The sequence below is a fragment of the Micromonas pusilla genome (genome assembly GCF_000151265.4).
Source record: "Micromonas pusilla CCMP1545 genomic scaffold MICPUCscaffold_4, whole genome shotgun sequence".
NCBI classification, from domain to species: Eukaryota; Viridiplantae; Chlorophyta; class Mamiellophyceae; order Mamiellales; family Mamiellaceae; genus Micromonas; species Micromonas pusilla.
The window spans coordinates 143,472-165,452 of record NW_003315885.1 but is presented as its reverse complement, the minus strand read 5'-3'; the positions used below and the strand labels follow the sequence as shown (position 1 = coordinate 165,452).

The following is a 21,981-nucleotide window of genomic DNA, read 5'->3' as shown; positions in this document are numbered from 1 at the left end:
TTCGTCCCGCACGCGGAGTTCGCGCTCGCGACGAACGACCCGGACGACCCGGACGATCAGGAGATGCTCACGCGCAACGCGCTGTCGCTCCTGCGCGCGCTGATCCCGGCGTGGACGTCGAACGGATGGGACGACGTCCTCGACGTGACGCTGACGCCGATGACGGGCGGCGTGACCAACGCGCTGTGGCTCGCGTCGCCGCTGCAGGGGGAGGAGTACTACACGGAGAAGCTGCCCGGATACAGGGAGCCGCACGCGACGCACGCGCCCGTGGTGCTGCGCGTCTTCGGCGACGCCACGGCGCGGTTCTTGGAGCCGTTCCCGCGGACGACGGAGCACGAAGCGCTCGAAGAGATCACCGCCGCGGGGTTCGGCGCGAAGTGTTTGGGGACGTTCGTCAACGGCCGCGCGGAGGCGTACCTGCCGAACGTCCGACCGCTGACGCCGAGGGAGATGGCGGACCCGATCGTCGCCGCGGCGATCGCGCGCGAGGTGGCGCGGTTCCATCGCGTGAAGTGCGCGGCGCGCGGGTTCGACCCGGAGAGAGAGGAGGAGAAGGCGGGCGGCGGCGGCGGCGGCGGCGGCGCGGCGGGGACGTCGGAGAAGACTTCTTCTGGATCCGCGTTGTTCGCGCGGATCCGGTCCTGGCTCGAAAACGCGATATCGTGGAAGTTCGAGACAGAGGAGGCGGACGTGGAGATCGCGCTCGCGAACGATAAGGCGCGCGTCGCGATGCGCCTGGAAGAGCTCAAGGTTGAAATCGACGAGCTCGAGAGGGAGTGCGCCGCGGCGAATTCGCGCGAGGCGCTGTGTCACTCGGATCTACTCTGCGGCAACTTCCTCGTCCCGGAGTCGTGGAACGCGTCCGGCGCGGCCGTCATAACGTCCCCGCCGCCGTCGATGACGCTCATCGACTTCGAGTACGTCCTCCCCGCGCCCAGGGGGTTCGACCTCGCGAACCACTTCTGCGAGCACGCCGGGTTCGAGTGCGATTGGGCCGCGCTTCCGGACGCCGACTTTAAGCGTTCGTTTTGCGCGGCGTACTTGTACGGCGCAAAAGGCGAGGACCTCTCGGGCGGCGGGCACGACGCCGGGCCCGACGCGGTGGAGTCGCTCGTGAGGGAAGCGGACGCGTTCACGGCGGTGAGTCATCTGCACTGGGGGTTGTGGGGCGTGATGCAAGCGACGAGCTCGACGCGGAATAAGGCGTTCGATTACGTGGCGTACGCGAGGAAGCGGATCGACGCGTTTCGCGCGTCGAGGGCGACGGCGCGGAGCAACGCGAAGGAGCTCAGATTCGGCGACGGCGCGCGCGCGGGGGACTTTAAGGATCGCACGGGCGATTTCGTCGCGCTGCGGAAGGCGGCGAAGGCGAAGGCGGCGGCGGCGGCGGCGGCGGCGGCGAAGGAGGGAGGCGGCGAGTGAAAAAAATCAAACGTTTTTTTTTTTACAGCTCGTACGGCGGCGGCGGCGCGGCGGCGCGTCGTCGCGTCGCCGCGCGCGATCCTCCTTCCGTCGTTCGCCGGCGCCTACTCCGCGGTCAGACTCTCCGTGAGGAAACTCTTCGTCATCTCCAGCGTGTCCCCCGCGATCTCTTCCTTCGTCACCGACTCGACGACGTCCCAGTTAAACTCCGTGTCCGCGAAGACGCGTCGCGTCTCGATGATTCGCATCGCGGTGATTCGCAGGTCGTTGTCCGGCTCTCGCATGAGCTTCGCGAGCCACTCGTTCCCGTTCCGCAGCGGGTTCTCGTTCAGGAAGTCGACCATCTTGTAGTACACCGGCGAGCGGTGCCTCGTGCCCGTGAACTGATCGAGGATGACGCGCGTCGCGGCCATCGTGAAGAGGTTTCCGAGCGCGACGCCGGCTTTCCGCTCGGGCGTCATCGACTCCCCGGTCGTCGCGTCGACGAACGCGTCGGGTGGGACGACGAACGTCTCCGGCTCGTCGACGTCGTCGCTGTTCATCGCGCGCGTCTGCGGCGCGAGGAGAAGGAGGAAGAAGGTCGGAAGGCGGAAGAAGGGCGTCAGCGGGGCGGGCTCGCGCGTCGCGTCGGACGGACGGACGGACGAGAAAGGATGGATGCGCGGTTTGGTGATGTTTCATTCGCGCGGGAAGGCGCTCGCGCGCGCACCGTGGTGACGCTCCGCTTCGCCGCGAGCGCGCGTCGCGCCGCGACGCGCGCGTCGAGGCCGCGCGCGCGCGACGCGCCGAAGACTCGCGCGACGCTCGCCGCGCTCGCCATCGCGTCGTCCGAGTCACCGCGTCCGCGCGCGCGCCGTGACCTTTTAAAGCACTCCTACGGTCGCGTCGGCGCGCGTGAGCCACACTCGCGGTCCACGCGGCACTGGCGCCAAAAACGACGACGACCGGAGTGGAGATCAGGCGCGTTCTATGTTTTTCACCCATCGCTCGGTTTCAACACTTGATCGCATACCCTTTCAACTGACCGGTGAACTGTTTTTGTATGGAATGGCCCTCACAGAGCAATCGTAGCATCGCGGGTCGTCGACGCCGCGTCACAAAAACAGATGCGCGCGGCGCCGCACGCGGCGAGCCCCGGACGACGCTGCGCGTTCGTCCGACCTTCGGACCCGTCCTCCGCGCGCCGCGACTTCCTCCTCCCCGCGCTGATCGGCCCCGCGCCCGAGGGCGGTCGTCGACTCGCGGGGCCCGCCGAGAGCTTGAAGTCCTACGCCGCCGAGCTCGCGCGGCGTAACGCCCGCGCTCGATTCGTCGTCGATCTCCAGGCGCGACCATCACGACGGCCGGGACGTCGCGCGTCGTCGCGGTCGCCGCGGTCGTACTTCCTCCCAAACATCGCGCGGCCCATGGGCTGCGCGAGCTCGACGCTGACGAAGACGCGGATATCGCCCGACGGCGATGCGGGGAGAGCGCGCGTCGCGCGCGACAGCGTCGCGAGCGTCGGGAGCGCGGGGGAGGCGCCGCGGGGTCAACGCGCGTTCAGGGAGACGAGGTCGACGACGACGACGACTTCGACGGTCGACGACGACTTCGAGACGCGCCGCGCGCATATCGACCGCGACGCCAAGGCGGCGAGGACCGCGACCGCGGCCGCGGTCGCGGAAGCGCGCGTCGCCGCGCCGCCGATATGCGGACGCGCCGGAAGCGGCGACGACCGGACGATGATGCGTCGTCCGAATCGGAATCGTCCGTCGGTAGAAGTCGACGAGGCGGCCGGATTCGGTTTCAGGCGCGTTCTATCTCACACTGGTTCCCATACGACCCCGTCGGCGTGGTGAACGCCGATCCTTAAGGATTGCCCGTCGTCTCTCTCCGCCCACCCCTCGCTTTCATTCCCCGCCATCGACGCCTTTCAACTCCGCTTCTGACGCCTTTCAACTCCACCCTGACGTTCGCTCGTATGGAACGCCCCTCAGCGGACGGCGCGGAGGCGGACGCGCGCGTTCCCCGAGGCGTTCCCCGAGGCGCGACGTCGTCTCGAACGCGCGCGCGCGCTTCAGCGCGTACGAGACCCCTCCGCCGCCCGCGGTCGTCGCGAGACCGGCGCCGGCGTCCGCGCTCGAGCGCGTCCTCGCGCGAGGCGTCGCCGACGGGCGCGACGCGGACGCGGCGGCGGCGGCGGCGGCGAATCCGCGGCCGTTAGGTGCGTTCTATACACTGGTCCCCATACGACCGCGTTGGCGATGTGGACGCCGATCCTTAAGGACTTTGCCCGTCGCATCTCTCCGCCCACCCCTCGCTTTCATTCCCCGCCCTCGGCGCCTTTCAACTTCAACTGACGCCTTTGAAATCCACCCCGCCATTCGCTTGTATAGAACGACCCTTATTTCGCCGATCGCTCGAGCGCCGCGCGGCGACGCGCTCCTTCGTCGTCGCGCCCGCGCCCGCGGACGCCGCGACGACGGCGTCGAAGCCGCCGAGAGTCGATCATCACGCGTCGTCGTCGGCGGCGGCGGCGGCGTCCGCGCGCGTCGTCGACGACGACGACGAAGAGCCGACGCTGCCCGACTACCCGGGACGCGTCCGCCGCGCGGCGCTGACCGAGTCGACGAACTCGATAAATAACGCGCGTCGCGCCGCCGACGCGCGCCCGCGGCCGCCGCCCTGCGACCCTCGCACGCCGCCGACGGATGTGACGGTTGAACGCCGACCGTTTCAACCGACCGCGCCGACGGTGAAGCCGGAGGCGCTCAGGAAGGGCTCGCCGCCGCGCGTCGTCGCGCCCGTCTCGGAGAAGATGCGGTGCGTTCTGTCTCACACTGGTTCCCATACGACCGCGTTCGCGTTGTGAACTTCATTCCTTAAGGACTTTCTCTCCCGGCGAGGCGATTCTCTCCGCGCGCGCCACGGTTTCGATGCCCGACCGCGACGCCTTTCAACTCAACCTGACGCCTTTCAACTCCACCCCGATATCATCGCTTCGCGTGGACCCTCGACCCCGAGGCGCGCGCGCGCGAGGCTGCCGATGCTTCGCATCCCCGGGCGAAGTTCGTCGAGCTCGAACGCCGCGGCGGCCGCGGCGGCGGCCAAGGCGAGGGACGCGAGGCACGAGGTCACCGAGAAGGTGGGCGCGGCGGGGACGGTCGGTCGAGCGTTCGCGGACGCGGAGAAGCGGAAGACGTCCACGTACTGGCTGAACAAGTACACGCGTCGCGACGCCGGCGTCCGCTGACGTGGCGTATGCTGACATGTCGTCCCGCGATTGGCCGCGCGCGCGGAGATACGCGCCGACCTTGTCCAGCGGCGGCGGCGGAGGGAGGGGGGGGGGGTCATTCATTTCGACGCGGCGCGGAGTACCGACACCTACTGTAGTACCGACTCACTTTTAATTTTTCTTTTTAGGCCACACATTATGATATTTTTCTTTCGGGGGATGCGTTCTTCTCGCGCGCACACCCGCAGACGGAAGGAATACGCTCGGTATTAATACCGCCGCCGCACATCGCGTCACGCCATCGCCGCGCGGTTGCTCTCCGTCGCCGCTTTCGCCACCGCCGGCGCCGCGAGCACGCACCCGATCGTCAGCGCCAGCGCGACGTCCGCGCCCGACGCCACCGCGCTCGCGGCGTCCCACAACGCGCCGTTCTTCACGAACGCGTTGCCCGCGCTGCCGACGAGCGCGAAGAAGAGCGCCCACGGCGCGGTGCCGAGCAGCGTCGACGCGAGGAACGTCGTCGCGGGAACCTTCGTGAGCCCCAACAAGTAGTTCGCCACCGTGAACGGCGCGTGCGGGACGAGACGGTACGCGACGAGCTTCGCGAACGTCCCGAAGCCCTCGCCGCCGCCGTCGCCCTCCAGAAACGTCTCAATCTTCTTGAGCTGGTTCCTCACGAATCGCCGCGCCGGCGCGCCGAACCCCGCGCCCGTCGCGAGATACGACGCGACGTTCGCGACGCCCTTCCGCCGCGTGATGGCGAACGCGATCGCCGCCGCCTCGAGCGCGCCGACGAGCGATATCAACGCGCCCTGCGCCGTCCCGAACATCAACCCTGACGCCGCGTACATCGGCGCGGCGGGGACGAAGGGGATCAGCGACGCCGCCGCCACCGCGGACGCCATCACCGCGGGACCGAACGGCCCGGACGCGGTCGCGACGGACTGCGCCGCGGCGACCCACGCGGGGCCGGACAGCGCGGCGCCGACGCCGTGCGCGACGACGAGCTCGCGCGCGGCGCGCAACGCGACGACGGCGGCGACGTACGCGCACAGCTGCAGCCCCCACTGCGCGTTCATGAGCGCCTCGAAGACGGCCGCGACGCGTCGACGCGCGCCGACGAGGTCGAGAAAGATGCGAATCTTCTCGTTGCGCTTGTGCCGGCGGTACGCTCTCGCGTACTGAAGGTCGCGGAGCTTCGTGTTGGACGCCATCCACCCCCACTCCTCGACGGCGTCCCTGCAGCTCCTCCGCTGCCGCGCCATCTCCGCGTCGTCCACGAGCAGCTCCGTCGTGAGCCTCGCGGCCTCGTCGTAATCCCCGCTCGGGTACAGCTGGCCAACCTCGGGGGTGTTCGTGAGGATGTCCTGGAGCCCGCCCGCGCGCACGGCGACGACGGGGACGCCGCTCGCCATCGCCTCCATGACGACGAACCCCAACGTCTCCGACTCGCTCGGCATGACGAACACGTCCAAGCTCGCGTACGCCGCCGCGAGATCGTCGCCGGTTATCATCCCGGTGAAGTGCGCGTTGGTGCCCGCGAAGTGCTCCTCCAGCTTCGCCTTCTCCGGGCCGTCGCCCACGATGGCGAGGTTCGTACCCTCCGGGCACTGAGGGTCGTTCCGTACGAGCGAACGTCGGGGTGGAGTTCAAAGGCGTCAGGTGGCGTTGAAAGGCGTCGAGGGCGGGGATTGAAAGCGAGGGGTGGGCGCAGAGAGACGCCGCCAAAAGTCCTTAAGGATCGGCGTTCACCACGCCGACGCGGTCGTATGGGGACCAGTGTATAGAACGCACCTTGGCGAGAATCTCCTTCAGCGCGTAGAGATTCTTCTCCGCGCCGAGTCGACCGACGCAGCCGATGATCTTGCCGCCCTTCCGCCCCCCGCGCAGCCTCGCGCGCATCTCCTCCGAGCGAAACTTCGGGTTAAACGCGACGGTGTCCACGCCCTTCTGCCACACCTCGAGTCTCGGGCACCCCTCGCTCTTCAGCTCGTCCTCCAAGATCGTGGACGTGACCATCGTGACGTCTGACGACGAGGGCCGTTCCATACGATAATATGGAATACATTCACCGGTCAGTTGAAAGGGACCCACGCGATCAAGTGAGTGTTGAAACCGAGCTAAGATGGGTGAAAAACGTTTGGAAAACCACCGAGAACGCACCCGACTTGGACGTCCACAGGCGGATGAAGTCCCACATCGGCTTCACGAGGAACGTGCTGCCGGTGTACTGCGGGATGTAGTGCGGGATGTGCGTGTGGTACGACTGCACGAGCGGGATCTTGTACTTCTCCGCGAGCCCGGTCGCGGTCCAGATGAGCGCGCCGGGGGAGGAGCAATGGATCAGGTCTGGCGGGTTCGTTCTGAGGGTCGTTCCATAAAAAAAATGTTCATCGGTCAGTTGAAAGGGGACGCGATCAAATGTTGAAACCGGGCGATGGGTGAAAAACGTTTGTAAAGAACGTACCTGAACAGCGCCTCTACCCTCGGATCTCTCGCGTACGACAACAAGAGCGTGTTCCCGGGGTAGAACGGCAAGGCGAAGCCGTGGAGGCCGATGACCTCCGCGCCGGCGTACTCCGCTGGCGGGTTCCGGTCCGGGGTGATGACGACGACGTCGTCGCCGAGCTCGGTGAGGTTCTCGATCAGGCGGAGGAATCGATTTTTCATCCCGCTCACGTGCGAGAACGGCGACGGCTCGACGAAGACGACGATGCGTCGAGGCGCGCGCGTCGCGCCCGCGGGGACGCGACCGTCCGCGTCCACCTCCGCGAGCCACGCGTCGGTTGGGTTCGTCGCCGCGGGCGGCGGCGCGAGGACGACGCGACGGCGCGAGGACGCGCGTCGGCTCGTCGTCGTCGCGAGATCGACGCCGCCTGGGGTGGAGGAGGAGGATAAACGCGCGCCATCTTCATTTCTCGAGGCCGCGGCCGCGCGAGGAAGGCTGCCGGCGACGCGCGACGTCGCGCGGACGCGCGCGAATTCGGGCGGCGCGATCGCCGCGACCGTCGCGGAGCGAGACGTCATCGCCGCCGTGAGCCGCGAAGCGCTCCGCGGGCGTGGAGTGCGCCGACGCCCGCCGAGGCGCGCGAAGGAATATCTCGCCAGCGAGGCGCGCGAGCCACTCGTCGTCGAAGTGAAAGTTGGCACCTGATCTGACCGCGTCACAGGCGCCGACGCCGCCGGCCGTCCTCTCCTCGCGCCGCGAGCATGGGGAACGCGTCGTCGACGTCCGCGCCGTCCGCGGCGCCGGCGCCGAACCCGCCGCCGTCGCGCCCGCCGAAAAACCCGCTCGAGCGCGTCTTCGGCCCGCCGCGCCGCGACGGCCCGCTGCGCAACCCGGGATGGGACGATCGCGTCGCGCGGACGACCGCGGCGGGGTTCTTCGCCGGCCTCGCCGGCGGCGGCGCGCTCGCGGCGTACCGCGAGTCGATCCACTACGCGACGATCATGGCGAACACGTCGGGGAACTGCGCGGTCGTCGCGGGGATGTTCGCGTCCGGGAAGGAGGCGAGCCGGCTCGTGCGGCAGAGCGACGGCGACGCGATCGACGCCTTCGTCGGCGGATTCGCCGCGGGCGCGGTGTGCGCGTCGTGGTGGCGCGACCGCAGGTCCGCGCTCGCGGGCGGGCTCGCGCTCGGGTCGCTCTGCGGCGGTATCCACTGGATCCTCGACCCGGCGTCGGACGCGAGCGCGCCGGCGCGCGCGCTCGGCTTCGCCGTCGACGACGGCGGATGGATGGCGCCGACGTGGTTTCCGGTGGTGCGTTCTATCTCACACTGGTTCCCATACGACCGCGTCGGCGTGGTGAACGCCGATCCTTAAGGACTTTTCCCGGCACATCTCTCCGCCCACCCCACGGTTTCAAACCCCGCCCTCGACGCCTTTCAACTCCAACTGACGCCTTTCAACTCCACCCTGACGTGACTCCTCAGCGACGCGTCTCGGAGATGGAGACGCTGGTAACGGCCGACGAGGTGGCGTTTCAGGCGCGCGTGCGAAAGGTCATCGACGGGCGCGCGAGCGATGCGGAGGCGCGCGCGACGCGGGAGGAGTACCTCGCGCGGAGAGAGATGGAGGCGTTGAGACGCGCGGGGAGGCGCGACGACGCGGATGCAGTCGCGCGGCGCGTCGTCTCAGGCGCGTTCTGTTATCACACTGGTCCCCATACGATCGCGTCGGCGTGGTGAACGCCGATCCTTAAGGACTTTCTCTCCCGGCGCGCGCGTCTCTCCGCCCATCACACCTCGCTTTCGATCCCCGCCCTCGGCGCCTTTCAACTCCGCTTCTGACGCCTTTCAACTCCACCCCCACATTCTTCGCCCGTACGGAACGACTCTCAGCGGGGGAGCGGGCGAAGCGCGAGCGCGCGAGCGAGCGCGGAGGGTGGTCACGCCCCGAGGGCTGAGACGACAACCGACGCGTCCGTCGCGGCATCTCCGCTCTTCTCTTCTTTCGCGTCGTCGAGCGCGCGCGTCTCTGACTCATGCCAGCTAGGGTATATGGTAGAATGAAAGATGAATGAATGAAACGATTCGCCGTGCCGCCGCCGCTGTCGCTCACGTCAGCATCGCGGGCGGGGACGACGCGAGCATCACCCGCCTGAGCGTCCCGAGCGTCCCCGACGCGCCGTCGCCCGGCAGCGATATCTCGAACGGGAACGAGACCGCGCCCGCGCGCGTCACCGGCGGCACGTGCGCCACGCGTTCGTTCGCCAGAGTGAGCGCGTGCGTGATCGCGCCTCGAATCTCGTCCCGGAGCGCGAGCGACCGCTCCTCTCTCGCCCTCGCCGCCGCCGCGTCGTCGCCCTCGCCGCCGTCGCCGCTCTCGAGCGTCACCTCGATAGGTATCCGCCACTGCTCCCACGCCCCGGACCCGGACCCGGACCCGCCCAGACCGCCGCCGCGGTCGCCGCGGTCGCGCTCGAAGAACGACACGCAGACGCGCGCGTAGATCTCTCGCGCGTCGCCGCCGCGCCGCGCGACGTCGCGGCCGCGCTTCGCCGTCCACGACGCGAACGCGCCGAGCCGCGCCTCGACGACGCGCTCGACGTCCGCGTCGCCGCAGGTGACGTACGTCAGGTCAGGGAACAGCGCGCTGTCGACGTCCGATGGCGCGCACGGGCCGAGCGCGCGCGCGAGGAGGATGGTGTGCGTCAACGCGCGGAGCGCCTCTTTCGCTTGGCGCGCCTCGCACCGCAGGGGGGGGAGGGTGAAGACCTCGCAGTTCATCTCGACGCGACGCGGAGGGAGGGGGGGGGGGGGGAGGTCGGACGACTCCGCAGCGCGCGCGCGGAGGAGACGACGCGACGCCGGGCCGAGCGCGCGCGGATCTGAGGGCGACGTGCTGTGCTCGTGTATCAGGTGCGTTCTATACAAACGTGTTTCACCCATCGCCCGGTTTCAACACTTGATCGCGTCTCCTTTCAACTGACCGATGAACTTTTTTTGTCAAATGAACGACCCTCGGAGACGACGACAGCGACAGCTGACGAAAGAATACTTTTGGTTTTTTAAACGTAACGCGCGCCGCAAAGACCTCGCCCTCGCCCGCCGTCCCGTCTCCTACGCGTACGCCGCCTTCTTCTGCAACAGCGCGTTCAACTCGTCGTACACCTCGTCCACGCTGTGCATCAGCGTCCCCACGTCGCTCTCCGCCTCTCTCGCGTCGACGTACTCGCGCATCCCGTGGTTCCCTTGCTCCAGCACGCGCATCTTCACCTCGAGCTTCTCGAGCTCCTTGTACGCCGCGTTCGATCGCAGCTGCTCGCGCTTCGCGTCGTGCGCCTTGACCTTCGCGTCCACGAGCTCCCTCGTCGCCGCCTCGCGCTGGCCGTACGAGACGCGCTCGCGCTCGAGCCTCGCCTTGGTCTTCTCCGCGTCCGCTCGAAGCCCGTCGACGTCGTCGAAGCCCTTCATCTCCGCGTTCAACGCCACCGCCTTCTTCTCCAGCTCCGCCAGCTCCGTCGCGATCTTCTCCTCGAGCGTCCCGATCTTCTCGAGTTCCGCCTGGCGCAAGGCTTTCTCCTCCTCGAGCCGCGCGGACGTCGCCGTCGCGTGTCCGACTTGCGTCTTTTTATACTCCAACTCGCCTCGCATCGCGTCGAACCGCGCCTTGTCGGGGACGTTGCCCTTCACGAGTAAGTTCCTGGAGATCTTCTCCAGCAGGCGCACGATGGCGTCCTTGCGCGCGGCGACGTCGTTCAGCGCCGCGGCTCTCGACCCGTCGAAGCCGTCGATGAACGCGTTGAGCTCCTTCTCTTGGCTCAGAAGCTTAGGGTCGAGGGTCCGTGCGGGCGAACGTCGGGGCGGAGTCGAAAGGCGTCAGGGGTGGAGTTGAAAGGCGTCGAGGTGTGTGCGTCGGGATTGAAAACGAGGGGTGGGAGGAGAGACACGCTGGGAGAGAAAGTCCTCAAGGAACGGCGTGCACCACGCGGACGGGGTCGTATGGGGACCAGTGTGAGCATGAACGCGCCTTGTCGTACTTGTCCGCGTCGTCGAGCCCGCCCTCGCCGCGTTGGTCGTTCAAGTCAACCCGCACCTCCTGCAGCTTGCTCTCGCCCTTGCGAACGAGCTTCTGGAGCTCCGCGATCTCAATCTCCGCGGCGGCGATCTCCTCGTTGTGCGCGCGTATTTGCTCCTTGAGCCGCGCGCGCTGATCGCTCGGCGACAGCTTTAAGCGCTCCTCGTCCGTCTTCAACTCGCGCTTTCTCGCCGTCAGCGACGACAGCGTGTCCCGCAGCGCGAGCTCCCGCTGCTTGATCTGATCCCGCGCGAGCTCGTGCTCCGCGGCGGACAGCTCGCTCGACGCCTTCTCGAGCGCGGCCTCCATCTTCGCCACCTCGGCCTGCAACGTCGCGTTTCTCTCAGCGAGCGATTCGTATTCGCGTCGCCGCGCCGGCGGCAACTGGTCGATCATCCCTTTCGTCTTCTCCTGGTAACTCCGCACCTGCGCCTCGAGCTCTTTCGCGGACTGCTCGACCGCGATGCGCTCGTTGAACACCGCGTCCACGCGCTTTCGGTCGTCCGCGTTGCGCGCGGTCGTCTCCGCGGCGAGTCGCGCGATCTCGTCGGGGCCCGAGCCCACTCCTGATCCCGACCCGCCGCCGCCGCCGCCGCTCGCCGCGACGGCTTCCAGCACGATGTTCTGCTCCGCGAGCCGCGCCCTGAGCTCGGCCACCTCGCGCGTCAGCGCGTCGTGCCTGCGCGTGATGAAGTCGTGCGCGCTGTCCCCCGCGCTGCGGCTCTCGAGCTCGTCGCGGAGCTTCGAGCTCTCCGTCTGCACCTCGCGGTTTTTCCGACGCAGCCGGTTTAAAAAATAACTCGCGTCGAGGACTCGCCTGCCGCCGTGCACGCCGCCGGTCGGCGTCGCCGCGCCGAGGGCGGCGCGCCCCCCCGTCGCCGCCTGCGTCGCCGGGCGCGAGAGGGACGGCATCGAGCCAGCGTTCGGTCGGAACCCGGCCCCGCCGCCGTTGAACCCGGTCCCCGGTCGCGTCGTCGTCGTCGTCGGCCCGCCGCGGAGAGACGCGGTCCCGGGGCGCGGCGGCGCGGGGACGCTCGCGATGCTCTGCGGCACGGACATCCCGCCTGCGGGCGACGAAGACGAACGCGTCGGAGGCGCGGGCGCGGGGGCGGGGGGGGGGGGGCGTCGGTCAGCGGGGTGGGCACGAGAGATCGGTAGATCGATCGATCGAAGAGGGAAAAAGTCATTCCGCGCGACGACGTCTGGCGGTGAAGGGCCTCGCGAGCGACGCGGGCGAAGGGCGACGCGCACCTCGCGAGAGTGCGGAGCGCGGACGCTCCATCGCGGCGGCGCGATCGAGCGAGCGCGCGCGCGCGGTGGTGTGCGCGGAGAGGAACAGGACGCGTTCAAATCGGCCACCAAGAGACAGGACGCGGACGACGGAACAGGCGGAACAACCGAGGCGCGCCAAGCGGCAGCGATGTCATTTCTTCGCGGGCGTCTCGTCTCCTGGGCGCACTCTCCGACGCGCACGGTCGGACCCCCGCGACCGTCCCCGCGGCGCCACACTCCCCCGCGAGAGCGCACGCCGGCCGCGAGAGCGCGCGTCGTCCGCTCCGACTCGGTCCGGCGTCGAACACCGCTCCTCGCGACCGACCGTAATCCTCGAGATCCTTCCTCGAGATGGCGTCCGAAACCCCGCGTACGTCGTGCGCGGCGCGACGCGTGGCGACGATGACGCGCCACCTCACGCGCGCGCCCGTCGCCGCCTCCCCCTCGTTCTCCTCCTCCGGCGGGTTTGCCGTCGCGATCCTCGGCGCCGCGGGCGGGATCGGCCAGCCGCTGTCGCTCCTCATGAAGCGCCATCCGATGGTGACGAGCCTCCGCCTCTTCGACGTCGCGCCGCTCGCGAAGGGCGTCGCCGCGGACGTCTCGCACGTCGACAGCGCCGCGCGCGTCGACGGCTTCGTCGGCGATACGCAGCTCGGCGCGGCGCTCCACGGCGCGGACGTCGTCCTGATCCCCGCGGGCGTCCCGCGGAAGCCCGGGATGACGCGCGACGACCTCTTCAACGTCAACGCGGGCATCGTTCGCGACCTCACCGCCGCCGTCGCGACGCACGCGCCGGCGGCGATACTTCTCGTCATCTCAAACCCAGTCAACTCCACCGTGCCGATCGCCGCGGAGGTTTTGAAGACGCGCGGCGTGTACGACCCGAAGAAGTTGATGGGCGTGACGCACCTGGACGTCATGCGTGCGCGGACGTTCGTCGCGGACGCCGTCGGGGGCGAAGAGGATGGCGAACGCCGCCGCGCGTCAGGTGCGTTCTATACACTGGTCCCCATACGACCGCGTTCGCGTGGTGAACGCCGATCCTTAAGGACTTTTGCCGGCGCATCTCTCCGCCCATCCCACGGTTTCAATACCCGCCCTCGACGCCTTTCAACTCCACCTGACGCCTTTCAACTCCACCCCGACTTTCGCTTGTATAGAACGGCCCTCGTACGACGTCCCCGTGGTGGGCGGGCACGCGGGCGTCACGATACTCCCGCTGTTGTCGCAGACGAAACCGTTCCCTCGCGGCGGTTTCAGCGAAAAGGAGATCGCATCGCTGACGGACCGGATTCAGAACGGCGGGACCGAGGTCGTGGAGGCCAAGGCGGGCGCGGGCAGCGCGACGCTCTCGATGGCCGCCGCCGCCGCGGAGTTTGCCGATCTCGCGTTGCGAGGTTTGGCCGGCGAGCGCGGCGCGTGGGGATGCGCGTACGTCGACGGCGGCGGCGGCTCCGAGATCAAGGCGCGCGGCTTGGAGTTCTTCGCGTCCAAGGTGAGGCTCGGGCGGCGCGGCGTGGAGCAGATCGCGGGGCTCGGGCGGATGACGCCGGGCGAACGCGTTGGGTTGGAGAAGGCGTGCGAGGAGCTGCGAGGGTCCATCGCGAAAGGGAAGGCGTTCGTCGCGGCGGGCGGCGGCGACGGCGGCGGCGCGAAGAAGTGAAGCGAGGGAGGGAGGCGATACTCCGCGCGCATTCGCGCTGTCGGCGTTGTTTTCAACCAGATGCGTGTACACATAACAAACCTCATTCATCACGGAAGCGCTTCGCGTCGCGTCGAATCGAGCGTTCACATCTCGTCGAGGATGGACGCGATCTCCGCGAAAACCTCCGTCTTCGCGCGGTCGCCGTCGATCTCTCTGATCTTCCCCTCGTACCTCCCGACGACCGCCTCCACGTTCGAGTGATGCACGGCGAGGCGGTTCTTCGCCTTCTCCTCCGTGTCGTCCGATCGAATCGTCAGCCTGTCGACGACGTCCTCCGGCGGCGGGAAAAACTTCACGTGGTAGATGGCCCCCGTCTCCGGGTCCAGTCGTCTCCCCACCACGCGCTCGATGAGCATCTCGTCCGGGACGTTCAGGAGGAGGAACACGTCCGGGGTGATCCCCTCCTTCTCGATCGCGTCCGCCTGCGACGCGCTGCGCGGGTATCCGTCCAGGAGCCACCCGTTCTCCTCAGCCTCTTCGCAATCCAACGCGTCCTTCACCATGGTCACGACGACCTCGTCCGGCACGAGGTCGCCGCGATCCATGTACGCCTTCGCCTCGAGCCCCGCCGGGGTGCCCTCCGCGACGGCCGCGCGGAGGAGGTCGCCCGCGGAGATGTGCACGAGGCCGAACTTCTCGACGATGAGCTCGCACTGCGTGCCCTTCCCCGACGCGGGCGCGCCGGCGATGACGACGCGCTTGGGCGTCTTCGTCGCCGCGGCGAGCGCGACGACGGCGGAGGCGCGATCGCGAGGAGACGACGATCGCGCGGGGGCGCGCGCGCGCGCGCGGAGCTCGGCGCGCGAGGCGTCGCCCCCCGCGGCGAAGCGCGCGCGCGGCGTCGCGATCGCGGACGACGCGGTGAGGGTGAACGATGCCATTTTGGTCGGCGTTGGCGGCGTGTCGGCTCGACGCGCGAGGGCGGAAGTGGCCGGCGGCGACGGCGTTATCCACGGTGTATCCAGGGTGTCGACGACGACAAGTGGCGCTGCATCTGCACGCGCGCTGCCATTTTCTTCCATCGCCTCGGGCGGCCAGCGGCTCCACGCGCCGCGCGGCGATGGCGGCCGCGGTCGCGGTCGCGCCGCGCGCCGCGCCGCGGAGCGCCGTCGCGTCGACGGCGGCGGCGCGGTGGCGCGGCGTCGGACGCGCGGCGGCGGTCGCTCGAGGGCCGTCGTCGTCGTCGTCGCGTTCGTCCTCCGCTCGGCGCGGGTCTCCGTCGTCCGCGAACGACGACGAGGGCGAGACCGCGTCGCCGTCGTCGTCGTCGTCGTCGTCGTCGCCCTCCGCGGCGGCGTCCGAGAAAGCCGCGGCGCTCCGCGCGGAGCTCGAGGACGTGCGCGCGCGCGCGAAGCGCGTCATCGCGCGCGGCGAGCGCCTCGTCCACCGCGGCGTCGAGCTCGACGCCGCCGCGATTCGAATCGTGCGCGACGCGAGCGGATGCGACGACGACGCGCGCGCGCTGCTCCGAGCCAAGGCCAAGTTGAAGGGGACGCTGTCGCTGACGACGGACCGCGCGGAGGCGCTCGCGCGGCTCGCGGAGGCGCTCGAGCGCGCGATCGTCGCGTTGGAGGAGCGCGCCGCCGCGGAGGAGGAGGAGGATGGGGGCGTCGACGGCGCCGTCGTCGTCACGTTCGCCACCCCCGGTCCGGACGGCGGCGACGACGACGTCGCGGAGACGTCCGTCGCGTTGCGCCCCGGCGAGAACGTCCTCGCCGCGGCGATGCGTCTCGGCGTCGTGTCGCGCGACGCCGCGAGCGCGCTATGCCTCGAAGGCCGGTGCGACGGATGCGTCATGGAAGTCGTTCGCGTCGGCGACGACGGCGGCGGCGGCGCGGCGACGCTGCGGACGTGTCAGGCCGACGTCGGGGACGACGAGCTGGGGGGGCGCGCGACGTCGGCGGTGCGGCTGTGGTGGGATCCAGACGGCGTGGGCGACGCCGCGTTCGAAGGCGGAGGGGCGTGGATGGACGAGGAGGACGACGAGGAAGACGACGACGACGCCGACGAAGAGGAAGAGGTAGAGGGGGCGGCTGACGAGGACGATCCGTTTCAGACGGGGCGAGGCGTCGGCGCTCGAGGAACCCGGGACGCCGCCGAGGGGGACGCGCCGCAGGACTGGGAGACGTTCGAGGGGAGCAAGTATTATCGCGAGTAGGTAGTTCACTAGTCTCATCACGTCGCGCGTATATCATAGACTACGCTATCTTCTAGTAAATAAAAACGCTCCTCGCGCGTCGGTTATCGGTTTCTTCTCACACCCGCGAGTCGTACAGCAGGTCCTCCTCCTCGACGTCGTCGCCGTACTTGAGATACGCGACGCCGTCGCCCTTCCTCTTCATCTCGTGCAGATGCACCTTCCGCCCGGACGCCTGCGCGCTCTGCACGTGCTTCAACTGCGCGGCGTACAGCGACATCCCCGGGTCGGGCTTCCCGCGGAACGTCACCGCGAGCCTCTCGTAATGCCGCAGCGCCACGACTTGCGCGTCGTCCACGATGGGCTCCTCCGCGTCGCGGCCGTCGACGACGCGCCTCGTCTCCACGCGAACCAAGTTCTCCACCTTGTAACAAAATTTCAGCGCGAGCTGCTCTCGGAGGCGCAACACCGTTCGCTCCTCCAGCGATACCTCTCGGTCGTGGCCCCGGCCTTCCTCGCGCGCGAGCAGCGTGATCGCGTTGGTTTGCCGCGGGATGCGCTTCCCGCCGTCGACGTCGACGAGGACGTCGTTTCTGTCGAGATCCGCGGCGAGGACGGACCGGAGCTCGCGCGGGAAGATCCGCGCCGCCGTGCTCGCGGGCTTGGCGATGGTGATGTCCGCCCATCGAAGGACGCCGTTCTTGACGTCCACCATCATCACGATCCGCGGGACGTAGTGCTCCCAGAGCCTCGCGCCCATCTCGTCGACGTACGAAAACTCAGTCATGACGGCGTCGCCGTCCGCCTCCGAGGTGATCGTCTCCGTCTGCAAGCCGCGCTCGCGGAGGTACGCGTACAGTTTCGCGACGCGGATCTTCGCGTCGAACGTCGCGTGGAAGTGCACCGTGCCCGCCGCTTGCTCGGTCTTGAGGTACACGAACGCGTACGTGGCGACGGCGAGGATGAAAAACGCCGTCATGTTGATCCAAAACCACGGCGCGTCCGGGTGGAGGATGAGCGGATACGTCACGTCGTACTTGAGCCAGCTCTGCCAAATCACCGTCCACTCCCCGGTCGTTCGATCGAGAATCTTGAACGCGAGCCATCCGCACGCGAGCGCGGTCATCGCGTCGCGAGCGCTGATCGGGTTCGTCTTTTTGATCGCCGACGCGCACTCGACGTACAGCTGTTTCGTGTCGAGGTTGACTTTTCGCTGCAACGCGCGCGCGACGTTCGTGATTTGCCCATCCAGAAAGCCGATCTCGTTTCGAATCGCCGCGACTTGCTTGTCGCAGTCTTGAACGCGCCCTCGCAAGTTCCGCTCCATCTGCGGGATCTGCATGATGTGGTACAGGCGCTTCCCCGCCTTGGTCGTCGGGACGTTTTCGGGCGCGAGCGCGTCCTTCTCCACGGAACTCGCGAGCGATCGCATCACCTCCTCGAGCATGATGCAATCCTCGTTGATGACGCCTAAATTATTTCGAATCGTCGCCACGTGCGTCGGGTCTTCGTGGTACTTATCGATCATCTCCTGCTGCGTCTTGAGCTGGTCCGCCATGATGAACAGTCGGTTGAAGAAGTTCATCACGAAGTCCTCTCGCGACTTCAACGCCAGGTACGCGAGCAGGAGCGTCTCGTGTCGGATGCAATCGGGGCCGGCGAATAAGACGCCGGCGTCGCCGAAGATGACGACGTCGTTCTCCGTGATGTCGAACGCGTGCTGGGTGTCCCCTATGACTTGCTTCAGCTCCGCTTCGAGGGCGTCGCCGTCGAGGTATCGTAACGCTCGGAGCTTCGGGGTTATTTTCTCCGCGATGAACACGTTGACTTTGTTCCGGTTCTCCTGGTTCCCGTTGAACACCATCCGCAACATGTTCTGCTGGTGCTTCGACGTGAGCGACTCCGTGACTTTGCTGCTGTCCTGGTGAATGTCCGTCATCACGCGCGCGAGGTTATCCAGACTCAGGTCGTTCAACACCGAGTCCATGATCGCCTCGACTTTCAACCCGTACAACGTCACGCCGTCGCGTTGATACCGAATACCGAAATTTTCAACCTGCACGATGCCCTCGTCCTCGGGGAACTCCACCTCCGCCTCGATGTTGATCCACTGCGCGGCGTCGAAACTGTTCACGTTCACCTTCGTAAGACCCACCGGCACCTCCAGCGTCGTCTCCGTGCTGTGCGCGTCGATCACGCTCGAGAAGTACCCCCCTTTGATTCGCTCGGCGGCGCCGAGCTTCTGCGTCAGCTGCATGATCTGATGAGGGTCGTCACGCGCGAAAGCGAAGCGTTCATCGGTCAGTCGAAAGGGGGGAGGGCGATGAACTGTCTGTCGAAACCGAGGGGCGGTGGGTGAATGACGAAACGAAACGAAACGAAACGAAACGATCGCGCAGAACGCACCTGGTTACACCCGAACGGAATCCACTCGCCGACGAGGACGACGAGCCGCGACAGCGTCACCTGCACGTCCAACTCGTCCAGAACGTTGCTGCCCCCCAGCGCCGCCTCCCCCGCGCGGTGCGCGTTCGACGCGAGCGGCTTCGAGAGGTCGCGCAGCGTGTAAGGGAGGTACGGCGACGACACGTACGACACGTCCTCCGTCTCCGTGATTCCGCTGTCGACGCAGTATCCGAGCGCCGACTTCAGCTTAAACGCGTCGTCTTCCCACGACACCATGAGGAGCGACCCGGTCGGGTCGTATATCACGTCGTCGATCTCGTCGCGCTCCGCGGACGTGAGCGGGGACTCGCGCAGGGACGCCATCCCGGCTTCGGTGATTTGGTACGCCACCACGGGTTGCTTGTCGTGCGCGATGGAACGCATCGCGCGCACGAGCTTCGCCTCGACGAGATCGTCGAGATTATCGCGCCCCTCTTGCGTCGTGTTCAAGTACACGCGCGATCCCGCGACCATCGCGCTCGCGGGAGCGTAGTCGAAGTCGAAGACGCCCGCGACGATGAGCTCGTACATCAGCACCAGAAGCGGTTGGAATCGAACCCAGAGCTCCTTCTCCGTCGGTCGCTCGGCGTAGCGCGAGTATTTGCTCACCAAGTATAACACTTTGTAGTGCTCCACAGTCAGCGCGTCCATCATCTCTTGCGTGAGCAAGTGCCCGAACTCGACGTCGCCGACGTTGCTGAACGAGATGTCGTACCCGCCCGTGGGGCGAAACGCGTCGAACGTCAGCGTGTCGTTGTTGATGGAGTGCATCTTCCGTCGAAAATTTTCGCCGTGTTCGTAAAACGGCTCGTGGTCCGCGATCTGCGCGGTGACGAACAGCCACGCGTGTATCATGCTGTGCAACAAACCTTCTTTCGTCATGTTCGTGAGCTTAAACTTTCGCATCGCCTCCGGCATGCGTATGTGCACGCTGCGTCGCTCGGCCGCGCCGCGGCGGCGTTCGACGTCGCACGCGACGCCGCACATCAAATTTTTGTGTTCGCCGTGCCACCACCCGGGCACCGCGGAGCACAGGCAGTACCGAAACTCGTTCCCCTCGTGCTCGTCGCGCGAGATCCACCCGAACGTGACGTTCTCTGAGAGCTTGCTCTCGAAGTACGTGGAGTTGTAGTACTCGAAAAGCGCGTTCGCGTCCGTCCAGTTGTCGTTGTGGACGTTGGAGAGGTGCACCGCCATGCGTCTCGCTTCGAGCGCTCGCTTCGCTTTGCCCCAACCCGCGCCCCTGGGCTTCTTCTCGCCGCCGCCGCCGCCGTCGTCGTCGTCGTCGTCGTCGTCTTCGAACTTGACGTTCACGCGCTTGTCGAGCTTCTCCGAGATCTCGCGCTCGGTGTTGTCCGCCCTGCGGTTCGGCCGTCGTGACTCCCTCTGCGTGTGAATCTCGTTCTCCACGCGCGCGCCCTCCTCCGCGACGGTGCCGCCCGACGCGCCGTCGCCGTCCGCGCCGCCGTCGCCGCGCGTTTCCACGCCGCCCTTGCGCAGGCGCTCCTCCACGAGCGCGCGCTGCCTCGCCGCTCTCTGCGCGAGCGCTTTCTCGCGCAACGTCTCGCCCTCGTGCGCGTGTATCGACCCCGCGTCCGCGCGGCCGGAGACGGACGCGGCGTTGTTCGCGTCGTCGGCGACGTCGGCCGAGCCGCGGGGAGCGACGCCGTCGCGTATCGCCGCGCCCCTGGCCCATCGACCCCCGGGCTCGGCGGGCGGCGGCGGCGCCGCGCCGCCGCCGCCGCCGTCGCCGCGGGCGTCGCTCATGACGTGATTCGCGCGCCTCGCCCCGCGCGCCGCGGCTCTGGACGGGGGGGCGCGCGGCGTCGTGATTTCGAAGCGAACGCAACGGTTGGACGCGCGCGCGGCCAGGCGGCCGTTTCTTCAGTCAGGGAATAATCTGGTTCGAACACCCCACGAATTCGATGCGTGTGCGATATGATATGATATGATATGATACAGGCGACAGTCTCGAGAGGAGGCTGGGAGGGCAGACGAGGGCGACGCGTCGTTCGCCCTCTCCCGTCCCCCCCCCCCGTCGTCCTTCTCTTCACGCGGCGTCCGCGCGCGCCGCGAGCAACGATTCGACGGAACCCCCGAATCGCTTCTTCGTCTCGAACGCGTACGGATCCTCCACCTCCACCGGGAACGCGACGCCGCTCGTGTGCTTCTCCACGATGTCCATCATCCCCATTAGGAGTTCGCTCTTAACCTTGAGGTGCGCGTTCAGAGGCATCTTGTGGACGTGCACCTCGACGCCGATCTTGAGGCAGTCGTCCGCGAACCCGGTCAGGTTCACGCGCACGGGGTGACGCCGGTCGTTTGTCTTCGGGTGCGATCGAAGGTACTTCTCCATCTCGTCCGGGATCGCCGGGATCGCGCGGTGGCGGTCCGAGTACCGCACGCGAAACTCGATGATCAACACGCGGTCGGTCATCCGCGTCACGTTGATGACGTTGGCGCCGAGAAAGTACCCTGCGGTTTAAGTTTCGGTTTCGGTCCGATGAACGAACGGCGTCGAAGGCGAGGTTGAAACCGTGGAAACCGCCGAGCGACTGGACGCCGCGAGACGAGGGGTGAAACGAACGAACGCGTCGTCGGTCGGGTCGAGCGTTTTGTAGGTAGGGCTAAAAAGGAAGGGTTCGGGGTTCGCCGCGCACCGTTCGGCACGTAGGTCGGCTTGGTGTCTTTCGCGATGAGCGTCGTCTGGTACCACCCGATCTCTTTCACGAGGTAGTCTGAGGGTCGTTCCATACAAAGCGATGTCGGGGTGGAGTTGACAGGCGTCAGTTGGAGTTGAAAGGCGTCGAGGGCGGGGATTGAAAGCGGGGGGTGGGCGGAGAGATGCGACGGGCAAAGCCCTTAAGGATCGGCGTTCACCACGCCGACGCGGTCGTACGGGGACCAGTGTATAGAACGCGCCTGACACGGACGGCGTCCCGCTGCCCCTGAACCCTTGCCCCCCGGTCACGAAAATCTCCTCCCCGAGCGTGAACGGGCGAAGGATCGCGAGCATCGTCCCTCCCAAAAAGTTCGCCACGACGTCCTTCGCGGCGAGGCCGAACGTCAGACCGCCGACGCCGCCGACGCCGAGGATGCTGCTCGTGGGCATGCCGAGCAACGCCACCGCGCGGGCGACCGAGCTGAGGGTGATGATCGCACCAGGGTCAAATTGAAAGGCGTCAGATGAGATTGAAAGGCGTCATAGGGGCAGTGATCGAAAGCGAGGGACCCTGGGCGGAGAGACACGCCGGGAGATAA

General features: G+C 67.6%; 13 protein-coding genes across 13 annotated transcripts; 6 read left to right on the top strand and 7 right to left on the bottom strand.

The window, feature by feature from the left end:
* Positions 1-63: 63 nt before the first annotated feature.
* MICPUCDRAFT_67101 (uncharacterized protein) lies at positions 64-1,448 on the top strand (the record flags this gene model as incomplete). The annotated part of the gene is made up of 1 exon (XM_003057935.1): positions 64-1,448. One exon carries the CDS (start codon positions 64-66, stop codon positions 1,423-1,425), a length of 1,362 nt encoding a protein of 453 aa, XP_003057981.1. The 3' UTR covers positions 1,426-1,448.
* Positions 1,449-1,529: 81 nt separating this feature from the next.
* Positions 1,530-1,967, bottom strand: MICPUCDRAFT_56961 (uncharacterized protein; the record flags this gene model as incomplete). The annotated part of the gene is made up of 1 exon (XM_003057561.1): positions 1,530-1,967. One exon carries the CDS (start codon positions 1,965-1,967, stop codon positions 1,530-1,532), a length of 438 nt encoding a protein of 145 aa, XP_003057607.1.
* A 564-nt stretch (positions 1,968-2,531) lies between these two features.
* Positions 2,532-3,263, top strand: MICPUCDRAFT_56960 (uncharacterized protein; the record flags this gene model as incomplete). Its single annotated transcript, XM_003057934.1, has 1 exon — positions 2,532-3,263. The coding sequence occupies one exon, from the start codon at positions 2,532-2,534 to the stop codon at positions 3,261-3,263; it is 732 nt and encodes a 243-aa protein (XP_003057980.1).
* Positions 3,264-4,932: 1,669 nt separating this feature from the next.
* Positions 4,933-7,666, bottom strand: MICPUCDRAFT_56959 (glycosyltransferase family 4 protein; the record flags this gene model as incomplete). Its single annotated transcript, XM_003057560.1, has 4 exons — positions 4,933-6,249; positions 6,434-6,666; positions 6,803-7,002; positions 7,107-7,666. 4 exons carry the CDS (start codon positions 7,664-7,666, stop codon positions 4,933-4,935), a joined length of 2,310 nt encoding a protein of 769 aa, XP_003057606.1.
* Positions 7,667-7,849: 183 nt separating this feature from the next.
* Positions 7,850-8,464, top strand: MICPUCDRAFT_56958 (uncharacterized protein; the record flags this gene model as incomplete). The annotated part of the gene is made up of 1 exon (XM_003057933.1): positions 7,850-8,464. The coding sequence occupies one exon, from the start codon at positions 7,850-7,852 to the stop codon at positions 8,462-8,464; it is 615 nt and encodes a 204-aa protein (XP_003057979.1).
* A 125-nt stretch (positions 8,465-8,589) lies between these two features.
* Positions 8,590-8,829, top strand: MICPUCDRAFT_56957 (uncharacterized protein; the record flags this gene model as incomplete). The annotated part of the gene is made up of 1 exon (XM_003057932.1): positions 8,590-8,829. One exon carries the CDS (start codon positions 8,590-8,592, stop codon positions 8,827-8,829), a length of 240 nt encoding a protein of 79 aa, XP_003057978.1.
* A 369-nt stretch (positions 8,830-9,198) lies between these two features.
* On the bottom strand, positions 9,199-9,870 carry MICPUCDRAFT_56956 (uncharacterized protein; the record flags this gene model as incomplete). Its single annotated transcript, XM_003057559.1, has 1 exon — positions 9,199-9,870. The coding sequence occupies one exon, from the start codon at positions 9,868-9,870 to the stop codon at positions 9,199-9,201; it is 672 nt and encodes a 223-aa protein (XP_003057605.1).
* A 261-nt stretch (positions 9,871-10,131) lies between these two features.
* Positions 10,132-12,220, bottom strand: IFT72/74 (intraflagellar transport protein 72/74; the record flags this gene model as incomplete). Its single annotated transcript, XM_003057558.1, has 2 exons — positions 10,132-10,911; positions 11,114-12,220. The coding sequence occupies 2 exons, from the start codon at positions 12,218-12,220 to the stop codon at positions 10,204-10,206; spliced, it is 1,815 nt and encodes a 604-aa protein (XP_003057604.1). The 3' UTR covers positions 10,132-10,203.
* A 615-nt stretch (positions 12,221-12,835) lies between these two features.
* On the top strand, positions 12,836-14,096 carry MICPUCDRAFT_45425 (uncharacterized protein; the record flags this gene model as incomplete). The annotated part of the gene is made up of 2 exons (XM_003057931.1): positions 12,836-13,421; positions 13,594-14,096. The coding sequence occupies 2 exons, from the start codon at positions 12,836-12,838 to the stop codon at positions 14,094-14,096; spliced, it is 1,089 nt and encodes a 362-aa protein (XP_003057977.1).
* A 125-nt stretch (positions 14,097-14,221) lies between these two features.
* On the bottom strand, positions 14,222-15,054 carry MICPUCDRAFT_32766 (uncharacterized protein; the record flags this gene model as incomplete). The annotated part of the gene is made up of 1 exon (XM_003057557.1): positions 14,222-15,054. Exon 1 carries the CDS (start codon positions 15,017-15,019, stop codon positions 14,222-14,224), a length of 798 nt encoding a protein of 265 aa, XP_003057603.1. The 5' UTR covers positions 15,020-15,054.
* Positions 15,055-15,198: 144 nt separating this feature from the next.
* Positions 15,199-16,296, top strand: MICPUCDRAFT_56952 (uncharacterized protein; the record flags this gene model as incomplete). The annotated part of the gene is made up of 1 exon (XM_003057930.1): positions 15,199-16,296. The coding sequence occupies one exon, from the start codon at positions 15,199-15,201 to the stop codon at positions 16,294-16,296; it is 1,098 nt and encodes a 365-aa protein (XP_003057976.1).
* Positions 16,297-16,311: 15 nt separating this feature from the next.
* Positions 16,312-20,487, bottom strand: MICPUCDRAFT_46935 (fusion protein; the record flags this gene model as incomplete). Its single annotated transcript, XM_003057556.1, has 2 exons — positions 16,312-18,535; positions 18,682-20,487. 2 exons carry the CDS (start codon positions 20,485-20,487, stop codon positions 16,394-16,396), a joined length of 3,948 nt encoding a protein of 1,315 aa, XP_003057602.1. The 3' UTR covers positions 16,312-16,393.
* Positions 20,488-20,770: 283 nt separating this feature from the next.
* On the bottom strand, positions 20,771-21,832 carry MICPUCDRAFT_56950 (small conductance mechanosensitive ion channel family; the record flags this gene model as incomplete). Its single annotated transcript, XM_003057555.1, has 3 exons — positions 20,771-21,195; positions 21,381-21,458; positions 21,610-21,832. The coding sequence occupies 3 exons, from the start codon at positions 21,830-21,832 to the stop codon at positions 20,771-20,773; spliced, it is 726 nt and encodes a 241-aa protein (XP_003057601.1).
* Positions 21,833-21,981: the final 149 nt, after the last annotated feature.